At 37.6% G+C, this 22,073-nt stretch overlaps 2 protein-coding genes across 5 annotated transcripts in view; one reads left to right on the forward strand and one right to left on the reverse strand.

Annotated features, from left to right (window-relative positions):
- SCO1 (synthesis of cytochrome C oxidase 1) lies at positions 1–14,807 on the reverse strand. 2 transcript variants are annotated; one of them, XM_039847358.1, is made up of 6 exons: positions 14,492–14,807; positions 13,362–13,452; positions 10,551–10,748; positions 9,690–9,782; positions 6,175–6,290; positions 1–1,303 (listed from the first exon to the last, which is right to left on the reverse strand). In XM_039847358.1, the coding sequence occupies exons 1-6, from the start codon at positions 14,774–14,776 to the stop codon at positions 1,169–1,171; spliced, it is 918 nt and encodes a 305-aa protein (XP_039703292.1). In that variant the 5' UTR covers positions 14,777–14,807; the 3' UTR covers positions 1–1,168. The 2 variants fall into 2 exon arrangements, with proteins under 2 accessions (XP_039703292.1, XP_039703293.1); XM_039847359.1 differs by lacking the exon at positions 1–1,303 and adding an exon at positions 5,042–5,289.
- ADPRM (ADP-ribose/CDP-alcohol diphosphatase, manganese dependent) overlaps positions 14,806–22,073 on the forward strand; it is a 13,252-nt gene continuing 5,984 nt past the window's right edge. For 2 of the 3 annotated variants that reach the window (XM_039847360.1, XM_039847361.1), the window contains exon 1: positions 14,806–14,935. The gene's annotated coding sequence lies outside the window, so the exon portion shown is untranslated. The remainder of the gene's footprint in view (positions 14,936–22,073) is intronic. The other variant, XM_039847362.1, reaches the window with a different exon arrangement.

A 22,073-nucleotide genomic window follows, 5' to 3' on the forward strand; every position in this document is an offset into this window, starting at 1 on the left:
TTCATTTCATCACTCAACAATCGTGTTCCTGAATGGTTGACTATGTGTACGACACTTTAAATGACATACCAAAAGATGGGTCAAGTCTTCACTTGGCCAGATCAAAACCCCTGTTTCCTTACAAAATTTCCTCAAGGCATGAACCCCAGGTTACCAGCATCTGAGGCGTTTGGGATGTCTCTTAAGAACGCAGGTCTCCACATCATACCCCACACTCAGTGAATCCAGTTCTAGGCCTGGCAACCTGAACTTTAACAAGCATCCACCTACCCACTCACTTGGGTCTGTGGGTCTCTGCTCTGAGAGCTGTGCACTGCCATCTATGCACACTCACTCTTCTCCCAAGAGAAAAGGTCATGCTTGTCCAAGTTGCAAAACTGAATACACATTTATTTCACACACAGTGCAATCTAGTACAGGCAGAAAAGCACTCTGCATCGCATTCATGATCAATATCCTCTTCTTTCTTCTTGGTATGTCACTGAAAACCTAGCACATCATTTGTCTAAAAAATCACATAAAAGATCCCTAGAGAAACTAATCTAATGGTTTTCCCCAAACAATAGACTTCTTCTTCATTAGTCAAATTAGTTCTTGCTTACACTGACAGTGGAATGCAATGCAAACCTAACAGTGATATTTGTTCACAAGAAAGACTACACTTATGCTTTCAAGTATAAAGATTATGGCTGAGTGTCTAATTTGCCTGTTATTAGCCACCAAGAACTCGAAGAGGAAGCAACAACTTTATGGAAATTATACTCTTCCTGCAAATTCAGTTCCACAACCTGTATGAGCAAGGGTTCAAGTCACTGGAGAGGCAGCAATGCTGACCAAAGGGCCTGTTCACGTGTGGAAACGCACCAGATGTGCCTTTCCCGGCTATGTCCTTCCCTGAGGTCCATTCCACTGGCTTCACATTAACTTGGTCCTCCAGTTTTGCAGCAGCTATTTGGAAGACTTTGGCTTGTCTTTGGGTTGTGATCTTTACATTTCCAAGAATCTGTGTTGGCTGATCTCAAGGGTAACATGCCTTGTCCGAAATATAGATGTTCCCATGGTATGAAGGCCATTCTGTAGGTTGTGTGTGTGAGTGTATTTCTCCTATGGGAGATAAAACCTCTTTCCTCTTTAGCAAGAGAACACTGCACTGGCAGCGCTGCTTTGGCTAGCTCTTTTTCCTATGTTCCCTCATGTGCGCAGCAATTGAACCAGCTATTTCTGCATTCTTCTTGTTCTGGCCAAAATAATCTAGAAACTCGCCATCTGGTCCAATTAAGTACATTATTATTGTATGATCCACCTGCAGAGAAAGGGGGTAGAGATCACAAAAAGATTATCAAAATAAGCTGCTAGTTTTACTGAATAAATGCCACAGGATATGAGAATTTCACATTAATGCTTAAATAACCTTGGTGGCACCTATTACTTATGGAATGGGCCTAAGCCTTTAATAATAAATTCACAGTGACAAATTATCTAAAATCCTTTGTTTCCCAGAAATCTGCATTGCCTACTGCTTGAGACATTGCCTAGAACTTGGATTTCTTTTGGCTCAATCCTTAACACGCACAATCTCTGAGAAAAAAATTCACTTCTAAGAAATGGCTGTTGCTGGTCTTCGTAAAAGTCAATACTTGTGAAACGACAACACTTGCTTGGAAAGAGCCTACATTTATGTGTAAAGTATTTCATTTGACCTCTTAACCATATTATAAAGACATATCACATAGAATTAAAAGTATTGGGGAGAAATCACTTTAATAAGTTCTTGGGGTATTCCTTCATGTTTTAAGAACTACCTAAATTTTGCTTACCATGTTTTATGAGAAGAAACCAGAAAACTAACTACTAAATATATAATTTATAAATTCTAACACAGTATTTAGTCCTGATATTAGTGATTCAAAAGGATACATGGAAACAAGTATTTTTCTCCCCTAGGAAGTTTTTATACCACGCTAAACAATCCTATCTGAAGCAAATCACCTGGAAGCTCCTGAAGAGCTATAAATTCTACACCTCAAAGGAATCATTGTAAATCCACTATCCATTTTCCTGGCAAAGTTCTTAAAATTTTCCTAGCTTTAACTTAAGTTTAGATTAGCATTTTTTTTTGTTTTGTTTTGTTTTTGTTATATGCTTCTACAAAACCCAATTTTAAATAAGCAGAAGACTTCGAACTTAGAGTCCTTGGGATTTACTGTAGGCTTGACTGCTATTTGGCAAGACTAAAATAAAGACAGGAATGTGATCGTACATACCAAAATGGAGACACCCCTTGAATATATTCAAACACACATTGTATGTCTGTGAGGTTATTTTTTTTTATATACACATATTCGTAAAGAGAGAGCAAATGGAAAGAGGCACTTGCCTATGCACATAAGGAAAGAATGTACACCAAGAGAGCTCAAACAAACAGCTGGTGATTCCATGTGTCTTCGAACAATTTACTGCAGGAGTAGGACAGGGGATCTATTTTTCTCCACACATATGAAATGATGTAAGTCAGAATCGGGTCTCCAGTTCGCTCTTCAAACCTTATCCCATAGCTTACACCTCTCTTCTTATTTTTCTTTTCTCTATTCTCTCTCCCTTAAAAATAGAATTTCAGCGTATTGAATTTATTTTACAAGTGTTCTTAATATAAATTACTTTCTAACACATAATAAAAGTACTGTTCTAGCCACAGACTTGTCAGTGGTCAAGTCTCAATGTCCATTTGGGTGCAGAGCAAACTGCCATCTGTTTCTAATTGAGCGTTTTAAAGTTCTAGCAGTTCCTAGTAGAGAAAAAGTAGCACTTATTGATAATCTCTTTCACATGTCATCTTAACCGAGAAGATAGGTACCATACTCCTCTACAAACAATAAAATGAGCTTAAGGGTAAGTTATATAAATTAGTAATTGCCAGACTTAAGCTTAGAATCTAGATCTGCCTAATTTCAAAATCCACAATCTTTCCATATCACCATGTTGCCACTATCTTTACTGGAATTCTATTGGAGGGTAAATTTAGTTTTTCTAATGTGTATTTATACATATGCCTATATCCACAAACATATATGGATATAATTTTTCTTTTGAAAAGGTAATAAATGCTCATAAAATAGAACAAAGAATATACGGTAAACTTCTACAATGAACATCCTCTTCCCCTTCCAAACTCCCGGGGTCCTTGTTCTTTATTCTTTCAGAGAAATTTTCGTCATTTATTAGTGTGTATAGACCCACCTATTTCTTTTATCATCTATCACCTATTTCTTTTTACATAGAAGTAACAATATGCTATACTTGTTTTCTCGTTTAATGAGATATTGGACATTGTTCTATATTAGCACATATATAGTAGCCTTTTAAAAAATGGGTGTTTGGATTTCTCAGTCTTTTTACAAACAATGAGATAAGGCATATCTATAGGACAAATTCCCAAAAATAGGATCTCTAACTTAAAGTGTTCCGCTTTAAATGCAGATACTGACAAACTGCCTTCAGAAGAAATTGTTCCTATCAACAACTCATGAAAGTGCTTGCTGTTCCAAATTCATTCCAACAGTCTATTTCCACTTTTCCCAAATTCGATTTTGACAATATATTTCAACTTTTGACCTTTGCTGATCTAACAGGTGAAAAATGGCATCACATTATACAATTCACATTTATTATGAGTGAAACTGAACATCTTAGGTTTGAAAACTACTTATATTCTTTGTCAACAGTAGTTTCTAATTAATACTTACAAAATAATGTAATATTATAGATATAATGCAATGATGTACACATTTATCTTTCAAAGGAATCTGAAACATTTGGCACGCCCAGTTTACATATACTATCAGTCTGAGGATTCCACTAGCGTTCAAAAACCAGAAGCTTACCTTTTGCTGCTGTTGTCTGAGATTAAGAAAATCTCACTCCATTACACCTCAACTTTTAAGGCACTCCCTAACTCCTTGCAGATCCTTAAATCTTAACAGAAGTTTCTCGTATCATCTTGTGGATGAAAATTTGACATCTCAGGGGACAGCAGTCATACTAATGAAAAACTGAGGAAGCTGGAGAGTGTCTCCCCCTATTGGTTGATTTAGCAAATGTATAGCAATGAACTCTAAATTCTTATCAAAATGTCAATTCTTATGGCAGTAGGCCAGTAATTCTCAATATGGGGTCTAAAATATATTCTAGAGGGTCCAAAAAGTCTCCATAAAACAAATAATTACATTTCAACTTTTAAAATAAAAAAATTAATATCCTGTCACCCCAATAATTTTAAAAATTAAAAAAAATTAATATCCATGTTAATTTATGCACAGTACAAATCTCAGTGCCCAAACTTGTGTTTAAGTTTATAAACTCACTGGCATCAACCAGTAGTGTACAGGTTATAGGCAGACAAGAAAATGATGTATTCTTGCTGAGTCAAGTCTAACCAATCAAGTTAGACTACACAATCAAAGGTGTCAAAGTACTTTAAATTAAAAAACTGCAAGGGGCAGTTGATAGTATAGTTAGGTATCTGACAGCAGTCAAATCCAAACCACATTCCTGTAGTGAGCAGTGCTTTGGTTTCAGCAAAGTATCTCTTGTTACCTTAACTGAATGCTTTGAGTTTTATGTGTAGTTTGATTTTATTTGTAAAATCCTTTTCTGACTGGAATTATGAGCTATAAACACAAAATTGAGGAGTGTTATCTAGTTTACAATTGGATATATTTAAACAATTTAATAAAACTCACTGAACCTCGGAGATCAGACTGATTAGCTCACCTTCTCTCACAATCATCATAAGTTAAACTCATAACCCAGTTAATACAACTCTCTTTTACAGAAAGAGTAAATAACTTTGCAAAGTATTCTTTTCCATGGCTTCCTCTCTCGACCATTGTTCCCCTGTGCTCTTCACTCATTCTTCTCATGCTGCTGGTGCAACAAGAGGAAACCACAGTAGGGTGGGTCTCTCTGCTTTCCTTAAACTTAGAGCTTAAAGAAAAATGCTATTTTTTTCTTGTCTTTTGCTCCAATGAATCCAAGATTCCCTAAAGCTAGAACAAGAACTGGAAAATAAGATTATGTAGGCTTAAGACAAAGGAATCAGAAGTGTTTTTAATTTAGGTTGTAAGCTACAGGGGCACACAATGTGCTCCAGGTTCAAAGGTGATAGAGAAGCCAGAGTGGGCTGTAAAAAGGCAAACCATCACAATGAGATGTCCCCTCTGCACACTGCTCTTGGAAACTGGTCATGGCGCAGCTGGCAGATCAATGATTCAGGGTCCTGGTTGTCTCTCTCTACAAAACCAGGTTTGCAAATGGAAAGGCTCTTATGATTCATCACTTTGGCCAACCAATATAATAGAGAAACTAGAGTGGGGCAATGGAAAAAAAAAAAACTGAAATGAAACTAAAATACAATGTTGACTCTTAACGTGATGAGAAAGAATGTCCATTGTGAGAAGAAAACTGGATGGAGCAGTGCTTATACTCTTTGTTGGTGCTTTACTGTGAAATCACTGATACTAAAAGGAACAAAGGAACTTTGGCATTAGCCTAGGGCTGCTGGGGCAGTGCTGAGGAATGCAAAAATAGCTCTTTGATGTACCAGCTCCAGAAGTGCAACTTAACAGAATTTCTGTTCTTCAATCATTAAAAAGCATATATTAAACACCTAATTATGCAAAGCATATAGTTGATGTGAAAAACACACCTTATAGAACATCTACCTGCCTAAGGCTTTCATCTTTTCTCTTGCTTTTCAAAATGCAGTTACCCAAGGCCTAATACTGCTTCTCAAAAGGAGCATATTTCTTACATCCCTTCACTGAGGACAGAGAGAATACAATGTTACAAACTAAAATAAGCTTTGCCACAAAAGGATGGCTTCTATATTCTATTGATTCTAAGATACCGCTGATTTTATATTGCCTTCTAATTTTATGTGCCACTAGAAAAGAAAAACAGGCTATTAAATTATGAGAACACTGAATATAAATTAAAGAAGCATCCTTAAAAAAATTATACTTCTACTATACTTTTAAACATTCCTAATTCCTAAGGAATTTGCAGTAGCCTTAGGTTTTCTTTTATCTCTGAAGCCAGCTGTCACTTACAGCTAGCTACATGAATGCTTGGGACCTGGGAGCTGGCCTGTGGGTTGAACGCTGAGCATTTACTTACTATGTAATCCTCATCTTCATCCTTGGGGCCAGGGCTGTAATACACTCGGTAAGCTCTGGCCACTTGATCGATCTCTTCTTTTCTGCCAGTCAAGCCAACCAGTTTGGGAGAAAATTCTAAATAAAAATGAGAAAGACACTGAAAAATGAGAAGCACGCAAAACAACCATCTCTACTTCAAAACCACAGTATGAATTATATTGCCACTTTCTCCCTGTGAGTCTCTAAACATTCTCTCATGTTTCAAATGAAAAGAAATCCACATAGAACAAATGAAAATTCTCCATTGTAATGTATGTCACATTAAAATTAAACTGAAAATCAGTAAAAGAAGGATATCTAGCAAATCCCCAAATACTGAAGATTAAAAACATACTTCAATAACACATGAGTAAAAAAAAGTCTCAAGAGAAAGTAAAAAATATTTTGAAAAGTGAAAATGCAAACACAACTTATCAAATGTGTGGGATGCAGCAAAAGCAGTGCTTAAGAGAAAAATGTATAGCATTAAATGCATACATTAGAAAAAAAGACCTAAAATCAGTAATATAAGTTTCCATCTTAGGAAACTAGGAAAAGAGTAAATTAAAAAGTAAGCAGATGGAAAGAATTAGAGCAGAAATCAATGAAACTGAAAACAGAATATTAATAAAGAAGAACAATGAAACCAAAACTGGTTCTTTACAATCTATCAGTCAAAACCTTTCATGACTATCTAGTAATTATCTGGAGGAAATATATTCTAATTATTTAAATCACATTTTTTATTAATTTAGTTGTTTTTAAATATTTAGATATAATTCTGAGAAATGCTGAAGTTAAGATATTATGAATTAAGCACTATAGTGTTTCACTGTATCATATGAGAAGTTTGCTTCACAATTAGTTCATACCAGGTCAAAATATCTGTATCTTATTTTCCAGCAAATAATCTCATAGCATGTATTTGCTGTTAAGTTTTTGGAATTTATGTAAAAAGGCTGGTAAAAGTCACTTAAGACAACTGAATTCATCACACTAACTGCAATGATAGTCCAACATTTAACATTAGTACTTTCTTCCAAAGTTAGAGAAAGTGTATTTTCATTCTTTGGATGACTTCATTCTAACTGAAAAATTGTTCAGGTACTGAAAAAGCAAGATGGTTGTCTTTCTTTTCCACTCTATGAGTAAACGAAGAGAAAGGTGGATGAAGCCTGAATTAGTCGAACATCCAAACTTTAAAAAAATTGTTGAAATTGCAATAATTTTCTAAATACAAACTAATTTTAACACCCCCAAAATGCAATTAGTAATGATTACATCATAAAACGCTGTACATAGGTGCTGCTGAAGAAAAATTACCATAAGGTTTTGGTATTTTGGTTAGGTACAGCAACTCAGATGTCTATTCATTTAAGGATATTTATAGTTTGGTTAATATGTGATGAAAAATAATTGCTAATATAAAATACATTTAAGTTGGAGATTATTCATCCCCAAACAAGTTATATTTGCTTTTTATTGCTTTAGGAAATAACTATTCTATTGCCCAAATTTCTGACAAACCTGCAAACTGTGGACATAAATTCTGCTTATATATATTAAAAACTCTCAGATTTCACAGAGAAAACGTAAACCTTTGCAACCTTGGGTTATGCAAATATTTTTTATATACACAGCCAAAAGAATTAGCTATACAAGAACAACTTTATAAACTGGACCTCATCAAAATGGAAAACTGCTCTTAAAAAAGATATGGCTAAAATGACAAGCCATAAACTGGGAAAAAATATTTGCAAATCATATACCTGATAAGGCATCAAGAATATAAGAAACAAACAAATAAATAAATGCCCCATAAAACAGGCAAAAGATGTGAAGAGATACTTCACCAAAGACATACAGATGGCAAATAACGGCATGAAAAGATGCTTAACATTAGGAAAAAGCATATTAAAACCACAATGAGGTACCACTAAATATCTACTGAAATGACTAAAATTAAAGACTAACCATATCAAGTGTGGCAAAGAATGTGGATGTGGGAAAACTGGAATTCTCATACAGTGCTAGTATGAATGTAAAACTGTACAAACACTTTGGAAAAAAGTTTGTCAGTTACTCGAAAAGTTAAATATATACCTACTATGTGATCCAGCCACTCTACCCCTAGGTATTCAGTAGGTACTCAGTAGAAATGAAAGCATGTGTCCATACAAAGACTTGGACATACATGCTCTTAGCAGCTTTTTTGTAATAGTCAAAAATTGGAAATAACTCCTATGTCCATCAATGAAATGTTACTCAGCAATAAAAATGAATATTATTGATACATGCTATAACATGGATGAACTTCACAATAATTATGCTGAAAGAAGCTATTCAAAAAAAGAGTACACACTCTGTAATTCTATTTACATAAACTACCAAAAAATGCAAACCAATTTATATTGACAGAAAGCAGATCAGTGGTTGCCTGAAGATAGGAGGTAGATGAAGGGGAGGGGTAAAAGGAAGGGATTAGCAAGGGCATAAGGAAACTGTTGAGGGTGATGGATATTTTCACATTTTGATTATGGTGATGGTTTCACAAGTGCATACATATGTCAGAAGATAACAAATTGTATAATTTCAACAAAATGATGTACTTGTCAATTACATCACAATCTATCTATTAAATAATATACAGTCGGTCCTTTATCAAAAACATTTTTAAAATAAACTTAGAGTTTTAGAGGCTATGCGGCCATATAAAAATAAATATAAAACTATTCATTAGTCTTCTGACCAGTTGCTTAAATCAATTTCATCATAATTAAAATTTAAATTCCTGATTTTTAAGTATGCACATTCTGCACACTAGTACAAGAACAACAAAATCTGTTCATACTCATCACATTTTTCAGCTGAAAAAACATGAATTTGGAGAAATTAAACAATTCGCCTAAGCTTATAAGAACCTAAATATTCACCCTTAATTCTACCAAAATTTACAGTCTTTAAAAGTACCTTCTAATAGGTTTTAACCTGCAGATTGAGATGTTTGAAGTGAAATTCTTTAATAGTTATGTGTTCCTATCATAATGAATGTTTTGGATTTATAAAATATGTGCTGAGTTCAAAAGGTGTTTACATGTAATTCATTTTTAACCTCTCAATTTACATACTCCCAGAACATGTCTGCCTTAATTTTACAAAGGAGAGAATGCAGTACAGAGCTGGAATTAGAAGCAATGTATCTCTACTCTCAATTCAAGGCTCCATTAACTTTGTTGGTATATGAAGACCAAGTTCAATTCTTTCTCTGTGACAAAATAAAAAAGCTCTGCCCCAGAAATTGAGAAATTTGTTTCTTATTTATTTACTTACTAGCCACAGTCACAACTCTGAGCCTCATCTTTTTATTTAACTGTAAAATTGGTGATAATACCATTTGTCCTCCTTATTTCACAAGGTGTTGTAAAGTTCAAATGAGCTGATCTTTCAAAAACTATAAGAGCTAAAAAGATGTAAAGTACTATTAATGAAACATACCTTTCACATAATTTGCGATGGCTTCTTTTGTGTCCCTCTCTGGGTCAATAGTGATGAAAAGTGGAGTTAAATTTGGCAGAGTTGGAATACTATCTGAAAGAAAGTTCTCGTTAGTCAGTATTCATGCTCTAAGGGAAAAGACAAAGAAAGCCAGCAATTACAGTAGAGTATAGTAAGTGCTACAGCAAGGTATTAAGGAAATACATATGCACATCTAACACTGATATTACATGACAGGGAAGGGACGGACTTCGGGATGAACAGATCTATATTTTATGGTGGAATCATAAATATCCTACCAAATACCAGCACCAAGTGCATACATGCTATTACCTAGATCACACCATATGGGCATCTTGTCTCTTAATCCACTCCAACATATATAGAGTTCCCCATCCTTCCATAACTCGAAGGCAAGGTAAACTATTCCTAAGGACTGAATATTCTGGAACAACTATTTTAAGAAGGATGTACACTGCCTTCTCATTGGTATGAATAAATGCCCCTGACTGTCCATCATAGACCACAATACAGATCTGTTAACCATCAGTGACTGGGGAAAAGTCAGTGGCAGTGTCAATGATGGAAGGCCACAATGAAGTAAGGGACACAAAGTAGACTTAAGGGAGACCCAAACCACATTGCAATTTTTGAGCAACCTCACTTTTAGCATCACAATAAGCTCCATTTGGTAGAGAAAAAGGTCACAGGATTCAAAGCAACAAATAAGCGTAATGCTGAGAGTTTGTTCTCACAAACCAAATAACTACAACTTCCTGCGTAACAGTAACATTAGAATGTGAAAAGTGCAGTGATGTTAAATAAATGTATACTTTTTATAGTAAGTGATGGCTTTCTTACCTATTTCATCCACGACTTGAATCATTTTTTCTAGTTCTTCTGGACAGATATCGGGGCAATGAGTGAAACCAAAATAAATCAATACCCAGTGACCCAGGTAGTCCTTATCAGTTTTGGGTTCTCCAGTATGAGTTATGAGGGAAAATGGGCCCCCAAGTAAAGGCTTTCCAATGCTTCGCTGCTGTTTCTTCTCCAGCTCTTAAACAAACACAAACACACGCAAAAAAAAAAAGAAAAAAAGAAAAAAATCAATCTAACCACAGGTTATATCAAATGTCTGATATATGGTCCATACTATACTAATGACTGTGTGGGCACAAAATGCAGAAAAAATAGTGTTAGTTTTCAAGAAGCTTAAAAAAATCTTTTAAGAATAAGCATGAAACAATGAAACAAAATCAAATTAAGTGCTATGGAATGTAGTCAGGACTATAAAAAAAGAAAGTGGTAAAATTATTTCCTCCTTTTCTGGAACAATTCAGTCCTAAGCCAACAAGTGTGCCCTGATAGGGGTGGCGGAGGGGACACAGCAGTGCAGAATGTTTAGGCCCAAACAGGAGAGTTGGGTGGCTTAGCATTAGAAGTCTGTGCCAGAGTGTGCTGGGGGCAGCTGCATAGGGAGAGAACAGTGGTGATGGGATCTTAGTTACTTACCAGAAATTGATCAAATAAGTATATTAGAGATGAGTTACAAATGTAAAAGGAGTTAGAAGGATAGAAAGAGAAAAAACTAGAATGAATCCTACAGTATTAGAAAGTGGAGTTACGGTGTGAACTTATGGCTTCAATCTATATATACAAATACAGATGTAATTATATGCACGTGTATGTGTATGTATATATATGCATTTCCGAGCTCTGTCTACTTAGAGGACCCAGGAGCAGACGTACCCCAACAGCAATGAATTCATATCCTGATTTCTAAATATCATCCTCCACTAAAAGGAAATGGGGCTTTTTAGAGAAATGGCTGATATCAGAGCTGGGGCAGAGAAAGCACAAGATAAGCCTGGAACATTTCATAAGCTAGAATTAAAGGAGAACTCAAAGAATATTGGAGACGTCAAAAGGAAACAGAAGCCTGCTCAACGGGACTCCCATTGACCAATTTGGGACAATCTGAGCATCAAATTAAAGAGAATAACAAATTATAACTCACTGATTATAAAGAAAATCATGAGTCTATACTGCCATAAATGAACTGAGTTTGATGGGGAAAAGAATATTTACATAGGTAAATATACATCACAAAATGCATATTAATTACATTTTTGGTAGAGAAGCCTAACAGACACCACCTTAACCAAATGATCAAACTGAACATTATAATTATGTAATGGGACAAATTAAAATCATGTGGCACCTGACTAGGTAGAATGAAAACACAGCAACTTTTTGTGATATTCTTGCCAAAAGTACACGACCTGACTCTAATTATGAAACATCAGACAAACCAAAACTAAGAGACATTCTACAAAATAATTGGCCTGTAATTTTCAAAGTAGTCAAGATTGTGAAAGTCAGGTAAAGATTAGAAAAACTGTTACAGATTGAAGGAGACTAAAAGAGATAAAAATTAGGTATGATGTGTGGTTCTGAACTGGATCCTTTTGCTACAAAGGACATTAAGTTGCAAAATTTGAATGAGGTCCTAAGATTGAACAATAGTAACATAACAATGTTAATTTTCTGATTTTGATGGTTGTACTGTGATTTTGTTGGAGAATGTCCTTATTTGTAGGAAATATATAATAAAGTATTTGGAGACGATGAGGCATCATGTCAGATATTCTCAAATGATTTAGGAACACTTTTAATATTGTTTCATAATACAGTAATTGCAGGTGAAATTCCAAACTAAAGTCAAAAGAAGCTTGCATTTTCTAGAAGTATCTCTACTACTCTGTTCCTAGCTTTTGTTTTGTTTCATTGTGAAACTAAAGGAACTTAACTGCATATTAGAACACGAAAATTATATCAATAAAACACTGCTCGTTATACAAAAGAAATGTCTATATATCAATATGGATTTTGGCATCAAAAGAGCCTCTAAAGTAAAAAAATCAAAACAAATCTGAGTGATACTTTAAAGATTTGCTGGAAATTTCCAAACCAAATCTTAAGTCCTAGAATATTCACTAAAATATGAAGTTCCTGTAAACAATGTCTAAACACATCAACTGTTTATCCAGAGCAGTCCCTAGCATTCCTGAACCACGTTCTTCCTCTTTTTCCGTCTTCCATGGTCAGCCTCCAGGCTTTCCCTCTGTTGATACTCAGTGGTTTACAGTAAAGGTTGAGCCTTCCTGTGGCCCTCAGAGAACCCTGATCCTCCCTCTGGCTTGGTAGAAGCTCATCTAGTAAAATCCTTTACTTCTGTGTGTTTCCTCATCATATGCATGTCAATGGTTAGACTGCATCCTAGTCATCTTTGTATCCTCTGGACTTTGTACTACCTATAGTTGGACCCGTCCAACAATAAATCTTTTCGGATTGTTATACAGTGGTATCCTGGATTGGATCCTGGAACAGATAAAAGGCAATAGAAAAACAGGTAAACTCCATATAAAGTTTGTAGTTTAGTGAATAGTATTGTACCAATTTTAATTTCTTAGTTTTGATAAATGAGTCGTGGTTACGTAAATGTTAAGATTAGGGGAAGCTAGGTGAAAGGTATATGGGAACTTTCTATGACATATTTACAACTATTCTGAAAACCTAAAATTATTTCTAATACTGTAAAAGTAACGAAAAGATGATAGTCTCTAGCCAGGGAATATTTTATTCAGATCTGACAAGATATCTACTTACTCTCTGCTTTTTCTTTCTTGAAGTACTTCATTCCAGCCAATAAAGCTCCTCCAATAGCAAATGTGACTGCTAAAGACTTCCAAGAAACAGGCTACTGGGGCAGAGGTTTCAAAAATAAAATATCAGTAAGATGCAGACATTTAATCATACTAAACTTATTATAGTTTTTAATAAACGTTAACACAGGCCTTCATCTTGTTAAATGTGCAAAAAGTTTCATGTTACTTTGGGATGAGAAAATACTAAAAGTTTCTGTGAATGCATTTGCATCTGGCTCCTAACACAATCTTGTTTCCAAGGGAAAGTTGCCTAAGCCAATTTCTTTTCTTATGAAAAAAAGACTCAGCTCAAGTATCATGACTGTTACTAGAGGTGAACTTGATCCCAACTGCTGATTTAAAAACCAGTTAATTATCTGCCTGTACTACTGAAAATATAAATAAATCAAATAAAATTTCGGAGATAACCTAACTCTAGCTTCCAAAGTCACAAAGGCAACGCAGATCTAAAAGTGGAGTTTCTAGCAAACTGCATCAAGCTATTTCTTTGTACTCTTTTCAAGCCTCAAAGTTAGATGTCGACTACTTAGGCCTAACTCATTAACCTTTCCAAGCTCGGAAAACCACTTCTCTCATCTATCAGCTGGAGGGTAGTGGCTCTTAAATTCTTTTTGGGTCAAAACTAGAACCCGAGAGAAATTTAAGAAAAAAGGCATATCTAGCACGCAACTACGACCCTTATTTTGCTCAATTTCAATGTATACACCAAAACTCTAAAGAGGGATCTAAGTCACAAAAATTAGAAAAATGCTCTGACTCCTCAATAATGGTAAACTTAAGGTTGAGACCGCTAAGAAAACCTGAAACTTAAACTAAAAATCCAAGCTCGAGTAAGTTTTTAACCGCATGTAGGAGGTGTTGGTTCTCAAGTTCTCTCTTAAGGGCTGACACTTCAGGCAAACCAAGGGAAAGGCGGGATGAAATTCTGCGGCTCAGGTAAGCCGTTTGAGTAGCGGACAACTTCAGGCCAGGCCGAGTGATTTCTGAGATTACGATCGAGTGGGATGGGAAAGCCACAGGATTATGTGACAGCCGCGACGAAGAAAGGAAATGCTCCAAGTGTGCACTCACCCCAGGCTGTGAGGGACGCGAGGGGTCTCTGCGGCCCTTCGGGTCGGGTCCCGACGCTCCCGGGGGTGGCGGCATCGCAGTGCTAAGGAGCCGGTTTCCCAGGCAGCTACCGGCGAGCCCCGAGACCCGCCACGTCTCCTCTCGCTGCGCGCACAGTTGCCTCAGCAAGACGCTCGCGGTCCCCTCAGCTGGGCCCCAAACACCAAAACCGCGAGGTAACAGAGGCCAAAGTTGACAACTCGGAAGCCGCATTATCCGGCCCGCGCCCAGGAACAGAGCCGCCATGAGCTCGGAAAACGCGCCTCCTTTAGCCCGCCCCTCGACTTCCGGCACCGTTTCCGCTTCCTCCGGAAACCAGGAGGAGCACCTCTCTCCGCGCGGCTCGATGGTGGCGCGGTAGCCTACGGGTAGTCTGGGATCCTTTCGCAAAGGAGCTGGACCGTGGTAGGTGGTTCCTCGCGGTTGGAGGCGGCTTGGTCCGGGCTGGGCGTGGGTGGGCAGCAAGGCCTGGAGGAGGGGGCTGCTTGGGGGTCCAAGCTGCGCGGCGGGGCCTAGGCGGGAGGTCCTGGGCGCTAGGGGCTCCTAGCTCCGCTGGGCACCCCAACCTCGAAAAAGAGAAAGCACTGTCCGGGGACTGGCGGGACCTAGCATCCCCCATCCCTGCTCAGTGTGGAGACCTGCCACGTGGAATTGTGAGGCTGTTGACCCTCTTTGCACCTCCAAGCTAACCCGTTGCTTTTGAAATTAACTTTTTTTTGGATTGATAATTAGGATATTTTGAGTGGTTAGGGTGGCAAGGGCGAGTCAAGTATGACTGAAGTGCCTGGGGCTTCCAGTTACTTCCAGGTAATAATGTAAACTAATTTTAAGTAACGGCCCAGTACGAAGTAGCATATACCGCGCCATCCCTTAATTTAGTCTCTCTGGGTCTCAGTTTCTTAAAATGTTCTTGTCGACTCCCCTGCCTCCTTCAGTTTAGTGGTTTGGAGTTTGTTGATGAGTTCCTCATCTGGGACTGCTTATTTGTTTAGGTATTGCCCTATATTAACGAGGCTGAGAGCTTTCGGAGGTTTATTTTTCATTTCTTCTAAAGTTTAACTCGCATTCTGTCTGCCTTTGTTTATGTCTCAGTATCTGTCATCTTAACCCTTCCTCACCTCACTTCTGTGGTAGATTTGCAAAATACCAAAAAAGGAAAAAATGGCTTTCTAATTCTCTTCCTTCAGATCTCACTGCTGCGTGGCTATTTTTTCAATGGGCTTCCAATGAGAAGCAACTTGGGTGTTGGAGTGAAGCACGGTATTTTCTGTGAGCTGGTTAACTAGTCAAGTGTGCTCCTTTCCAATGCAGAAAAGGTGTAGTGTAGTATCACCCAAGTTTCTTGATTCCAAAGTTGAACTGGAATTTCTGCTCAAAGTAAATGTTTGCTTAGCACTTCAAATTGTTTTTGTAAACTTTTTTTTCCAATTACATTGATATGCAGTATTCAGATTGTTTTTAATCAAACTAAATTTTCTCTCCTAAAGTTGCTTATGGGTGGTAAGAATTTTTACCTTCTTATTTTTGTGTATTTGCCCAGGAAGAAATTTTTTCTCAAATTGACAAAAAGACAAAAACCACCTTGCTTATTCAGACAATGAGCATGTACAGGTCTCTCTTCAGCCTGCTGCAAAGAAGGCGCTTTTCTTTTGGTTTCCAGTAGGTGGTGTCTAAGCCTCTTGGATCCCTGCTTTATATAAAGCCTTAAAAATGCCTTATTTTCTGATAGATATTTAATCACACTCGCTACCCTCAATTTCAGTCCCTGTCAGTGTTAGCAATAGTTTCGGTAGCATTTGCTCAGATTCCCCTCGGGCTCCACGGTGATTGGTCTCGGAGGGTATTCTGGGTTGGGAGTTGGGGGCTGTGGCTCAGCCTTGGTTTTGCAACCGCGGCCAATAAAAATCAACTGTTGTTTTTCTGCCGTCCCGCTTCTCTGCCTTCTGCCCCGATGACTGGGCCCTGTGGCCGGCCAAGGGGAGCTCACAGCACTCCTAGGCAGGGCTGCCCAGGGATCTCACTGCTCTTTCTTCCCTCCCCTCCCTCCTACAGGCAGCTCCCGGGGTTGAGAGAGGCAGCTTCTTTATTTCTCCCAGTCCACCGCCTGACACGGGGGTTCTGATCTCTGATAGCTCCTATGTGTAGATCCCATGCTCGGACATGCTGGTGTGCTGTTTGGTTATTTTTTGTTGAGTTTTAGATGTCCGGCTTATTGTTGTCTCAAGGGGAGCTATCTGGGGTCGTCTCTCACCCCACCATGTTTCCAAAGCCCTTGTTCATTCTTTTGCTCTGTTGTAGGTTAATTGAGCAAACCCACGTCTTATAAATTAAAATTGAGTTCAGTATTGTTTTTGGCTAGTCTGTTAAATTTTTATGCCAGAGTGATTCTTTTAATAACTTTACCTTTATTTGTTTGCCAGAGCATTTTTATACACCTTCATATTAAAATTTAATGTTAAATAAAATACAGTCTTCTAAAACAGTTTCTGACACAACATAGATGTTTTATAACTAACCATACATTGGATGAATTGCTGATAACACTTATGAGCCAGATTTGATAGGCCCATGAAACTTTAATGTTAAGATATCTAAACTGATATCCAGTATAAACCTGTCACTTTTATTACTATTAAACCACCAAGATTCCCAAATGAGATTTTTCTCTTTCAGTTTACTTTTCCTGAAAGAGATAGGACACAGATAACATCATTTGATATTTATTCTGTCATTAGTGACAAGGCTGATCGAATTTGTGCTTGACATAACTAGGTTAGTGGTCCCCAACATTTTGGCACCAGGGACCTGTGCTCCTTTGAGAATCTAATGCCTGATGATCTGAGGTGGAGCTGAGGCTGTGATGCTAGTGCTGGGGAGCAGCTGCAGAATCAGCTGAAGCTTCCCTTGCTCACCAGCTGCTTACCTTCCGCTGTATGTCTGCATTCCTAACAGGCGGTGGACCTGGGGGTTTGGGACCCCTGCTTTAAGTTGCTTTGATTAGGACAGCTAGGCCTAACTTTGTGTGACCTTCTAGGCACTCTTAACTTTTTTGCTTCATCTCAAGTCCAGAATGCTTTTTAACCTTTTTCCCGGTTAGAAAAAAAAAATGTAGCTCACTGCCAGCGTTCATTTAACATGCTTGTGAATACTACATTTTCTAGGATTTGACATTTTCAGTGATTGAACTACTAAAAATTACTATAAATAGAAGGATGCCATTTGTTTTAAAGACTGTTGATATACTAGAGCAGTGCAAAAACAATAGAAACGATATATTTCATGGCAAACTTTGGGGGTAAGGTTAGGACTGTAATCCATGAGTTATCTCAGGGTAAATGCTACAGCTGCAAGCACTGTTGGTGAGTATTCTCAGGGCAGTGGGGAAATGGGTTAAAAATTTCATATTATAGACATTTAAAAGCATAAAAGTAGAGCAAATAAAACTCATATACCCATTATTAGTTTTAACAATTATTATCCTCTACTCACCCACTGTTTTGTGTGTATTTAGTGGAGCAGGGGGTGTATTTTGAAAAAGCTCATGGCATCAGGATGTTTTTAATTCTAAATCTCCTCACTGGAGGTGTCTTTAGGTTTTTATTCTCTCCATCCACCAGGACCAATCTTTCTGAGTTCACTGGCATCTCCCTGAGCCATAAAATAAAAGACTGAACTATTCAGCAGAGTCAATTCCCTGCCCACTTGGTTCTTTTTGCCTTGCCTTACTCACTTCTGATTCTAATTGTCTTTCCTTGAATGTGGCCTTGTCCTCCCCTCTTGCCTCTTATCTTTACCTTAACAAATCACAGTATGATTTTAAGTTTATGTTTTTCAAAATAATTTCTTTATTTAATTAAATTGCATGTTCTCTATCCATAACCTTATTTTTAAAAGCTATATGTATTCAGCATTTTGGATCTCTCCCCCCATCTCCCACCAGAACACATTACTGGTTTGAAGTGTGTGGCCTAGCTGGTTTTCTCTATGTTGCTTAATTTTCTTTAACAAATCTTAGTATATCTATAAGTTTCACTAAACCGAACTGTGTTGCAGTGGAAGGTGTATCTGACAGGACTTTTGGAATCACATGACAAAAATTTAAAGCCAATTCAGTTTGAGTTTAAGCTCAAAGGAGAATTACTGGCTGTAGAACTAAATGACCAAGAGTAGTTTTAGCAAGGACAAGTGGATCCAGGTATTCAACCAATGTTCCCAGGACTCTACTTCATTCCATTAGTCAGATTTGCTTACTTCTACGTTGGATTTCTTCTCAGTTGACTTTCCCCTTCTAACTCTACTCTTATTAGCTTAGCAGAAGTAGTTTTAATAGCTTTGCTAGTAGTCCAGCAAAAGTTCAGGGGCTGGCCTTAGGCCCAGCTTGGGTTATATGCCTACCCCTAACTGACCAGAGGGAAACTGGGCTTTTAAAATAGGCCAGGCTCGGGTAATGTGTTTGCACCTCTCCATAAGTCACATGGAGAGTGAGGAATCAAGTAGTTGCCTAAAGAGACATGGAGGTGCTCTTACCAGAAGAACAGAATGAATGCTGGATAGGCAACAAATGACAAGAACAACAAAAAACAGCAGTCTACTGGAAAGAAGATCAAATTAATTGAGACTAAATGCCCTCTAGGAGTTCCACAATACTGTTATTACCTTGAAGGCTCTGAGTTTAAAGATAAAAATAAACAATCTCATTTGGCATTGGATAAAAGCACTCTGAGAAACAGTTTTAAGCTTTCGTAAACACCTTTCACTAATACACTTAGTAAATTATCTTCTGGTTTGATTCTGCTGTTAATTTGTATTTGGAATCACATATTTGAAATCTAATAAGACTAGAGATTTTCAGATTAGATGAGTTTTGTATTTATTATAATTGTATCTGAATTCTTTACTTTCCAAATCAGATTATCTCATCTATACCTCCTCTCATACATATGGACTGACTTGACATCTAGTGGGGTCTGCAGAAAGAAATTAGCAAATAAAAAAAAGTGTAAGAACACCAAGCCATTTTTTAGTATCTCCATCTTTTTTTCTGGTGCTGTTTTACCTGTTTTAGGGATAATTGTACCTATTTAGATTATGAAAGAAAGGAAAGTAGCTAAAGCTCATAATTGGGTGGATCAGATGGAAAGTATGTCATTAGTGTTAACAATTATGGAATGAAAAGCTCCTAATTTTAAAATGAGTCAAATTGAAGTGTGGCCCTTCTTGCTAATTGTGGAGTTGTCACCTTTACCTCTGATAGCAGCTTTGTGACAATTAGAATTTCAATTAAATCCTGTAGAGGATTTTAAATTTTAATGACAATTAAATCCTGTAGAGGATTTAAAAGAACTCTGGTTATATGGGTTCTCCAGCAAATGACTAGAGACCAGGAGTCTGAAAGTGATTTTAGAAATTCCAAATGAATTTTTAGAAACAACTAGGTTTTAATTAACTTAGCTACCACAGCAGAATTTATTACTGTAGCCTTTATAACAGAATAATTGATAAGTTAGGATTTTGGTCTTTGACTTTTATTTTAATCTTTAATATTCTTGACTCTCACAAGATGATAAATGATTTTAGATTTAGATTGTAAACAATATAAAATAATAGCTTTTCAAGTCAAAATCTCTTCTATTTGGCTACTGAAGCAGGGCAGAGATCATGTGTAAGAAAGATCGTGTGTTTTGGTTGTAGGGGAGTTAATATTCAAGTTTTTAAAAGCTGGTGCAAATAAGCATCCAACTATTGAAGAATCACTACTCAAAATTGAAAATGGTCATGTCAGTGTCATAGTTTTTGTGCTGGATTTTTTTGTTTCAAATTATTCCTCTCAGAAGAGAGGAAAAAAATGGTGTAGATGATACAGGCTCTGTCCATGCCTCTGGCAACCAAACTTGTGATGGAAACAAGGAACAGCAGCAAGGAAAAATCGCTTGGGATCTAGGTGAACAAGCCACACAACTAAGGAGAAATCTAAGAAAGCACCCTGTAACTGCAGAAGGTAGGATGGGGCGAGGATATGGGGCCACTTGGTCTTGAGTGGCTGAGACGTAGATGGAGGCAGCGGCAGTGGCAGCCGCCTCTTAAAGTGACTGCATCCGTGAGCAGATTTTCACAGTCACGGACCTGCTCGCTCTGAGCACCGGTGCCAATTCAGCTGCGCGCAAGGGGCACCAGGGACTTACAGGGAGTCATTGTCGGAGTGAGGGCCCAGGAGAGACTCGCTCTTTACAGAAGTGCCAGCGGTATCCATTGTCCCCTGTTGAGCCCTCCCCCCTCCCAGTGCAGGGACATAGCTCCACCATAGCCATGATGTCATCAAACTGGATAACAGAGGTCGCTCTGCCCAGAAGATTCCCTGAAACCCCGCCTCCCCCAATTTGCAGCCCCACCCAAGCCACATCCAGGTGTATCCTCAGCGAGTCAGGTGCTCCTTGCTGAGACTCACACTGGAGGCAGCCTCAGTTTCTGGTGTGGCCTTTTGAGGCATCTATAAGCACAGCATCTGTGGATTGCTTGCTGAATCTTAACAGGTGGCCTCGTAAGAGTAGAGACATGGGCTAATTTTGGCCTGCAGCTGAACCCCTCTCAGGACTGTGCCACTGGACACCTACTTCATAAATCCACACAAATAAGACTGGGAGACTTAGGAGCTTTGCGTGGTACATAGAAACAGACTAGAAAAGGCAGCCAAAGTGGGAAGACAAAGAAGCAGAAACCATATTAGAGAACAGAATAGAGATCCAAATATAATGGAGTCAAGTAATCTACCAGATGCAGAGTTCAAAAGTTCCTAAAGACGCTTAATGAACTTTTGGGAAGTGTAGATAAATTCAGTGAGAACCTCAACAAAGAGATAAAAAACAAAAATGAAAATGGAAATTATAAAAGGGAACCAGTCTGAAATGAAGAATACATTGTCTGAGATGAGAAGTATATTAAATGGAATAAACAAAGGAATAAGCAAAGTGAATAAAGAAGAAGATCAAATGCCCTATCTAGAGGACAGGAAAGCCAATCAGGACATTCAATCAGAATGGCAAGAAAAAAGATGCCAAGACTATAAAAATAATTTAAGGAGGCTATGGGACACTATTAAAGCTCGAATATTGGTCTGATCAGCGTACCTGAAGGAAATAAAGATGTTGAACAGCTGTTTGAAGAAATGGTAAAAAAACTTCCCTAACCTGGTGAAGGAAATAGACATTAAATCCCAGGAAGCTCAGAGAATTCCAGAATCAGGGATCCAAAGAGGCCCATACGAAGACACATCATAATTAAAATGCCAAAGGTTAAATACAAAGAAAGAATATTAAAAACAGCAAGAGAAAAGCAAATAATTACATATAAGAGAAAACACATAAGACTGGCAGCTAATTTCGCAAAAGAAACTATGCAGGGCAGAAGGGGTGGCAAAAAATATTCGACAGGATAAAGACCCAGGATATACAACCAAGAATAATTTATCCAGCAAAGCTGTCACTTAGAGTTGAAGGACAGATAAAGAGCTTCCCGGACAAAAATAAGCTAAAGGAATTTATCACCA

The sequence above is a fragment of the Pteropus medius genome, unplaced genomic scaffold, assembly GCF_902729225.1.
Source record: "Pteropus medius unplaced genomic scaffold, Ma_sr-lr_union100, whole genome shotgun sequence".
Classification (NCBI taxonomy): domain Eukaryota; kingdom Metazoa; phylum Chordata; class Mammalia; order Chiroptera; family Pteropodidae; genus Pteropus; species Pteropus medius.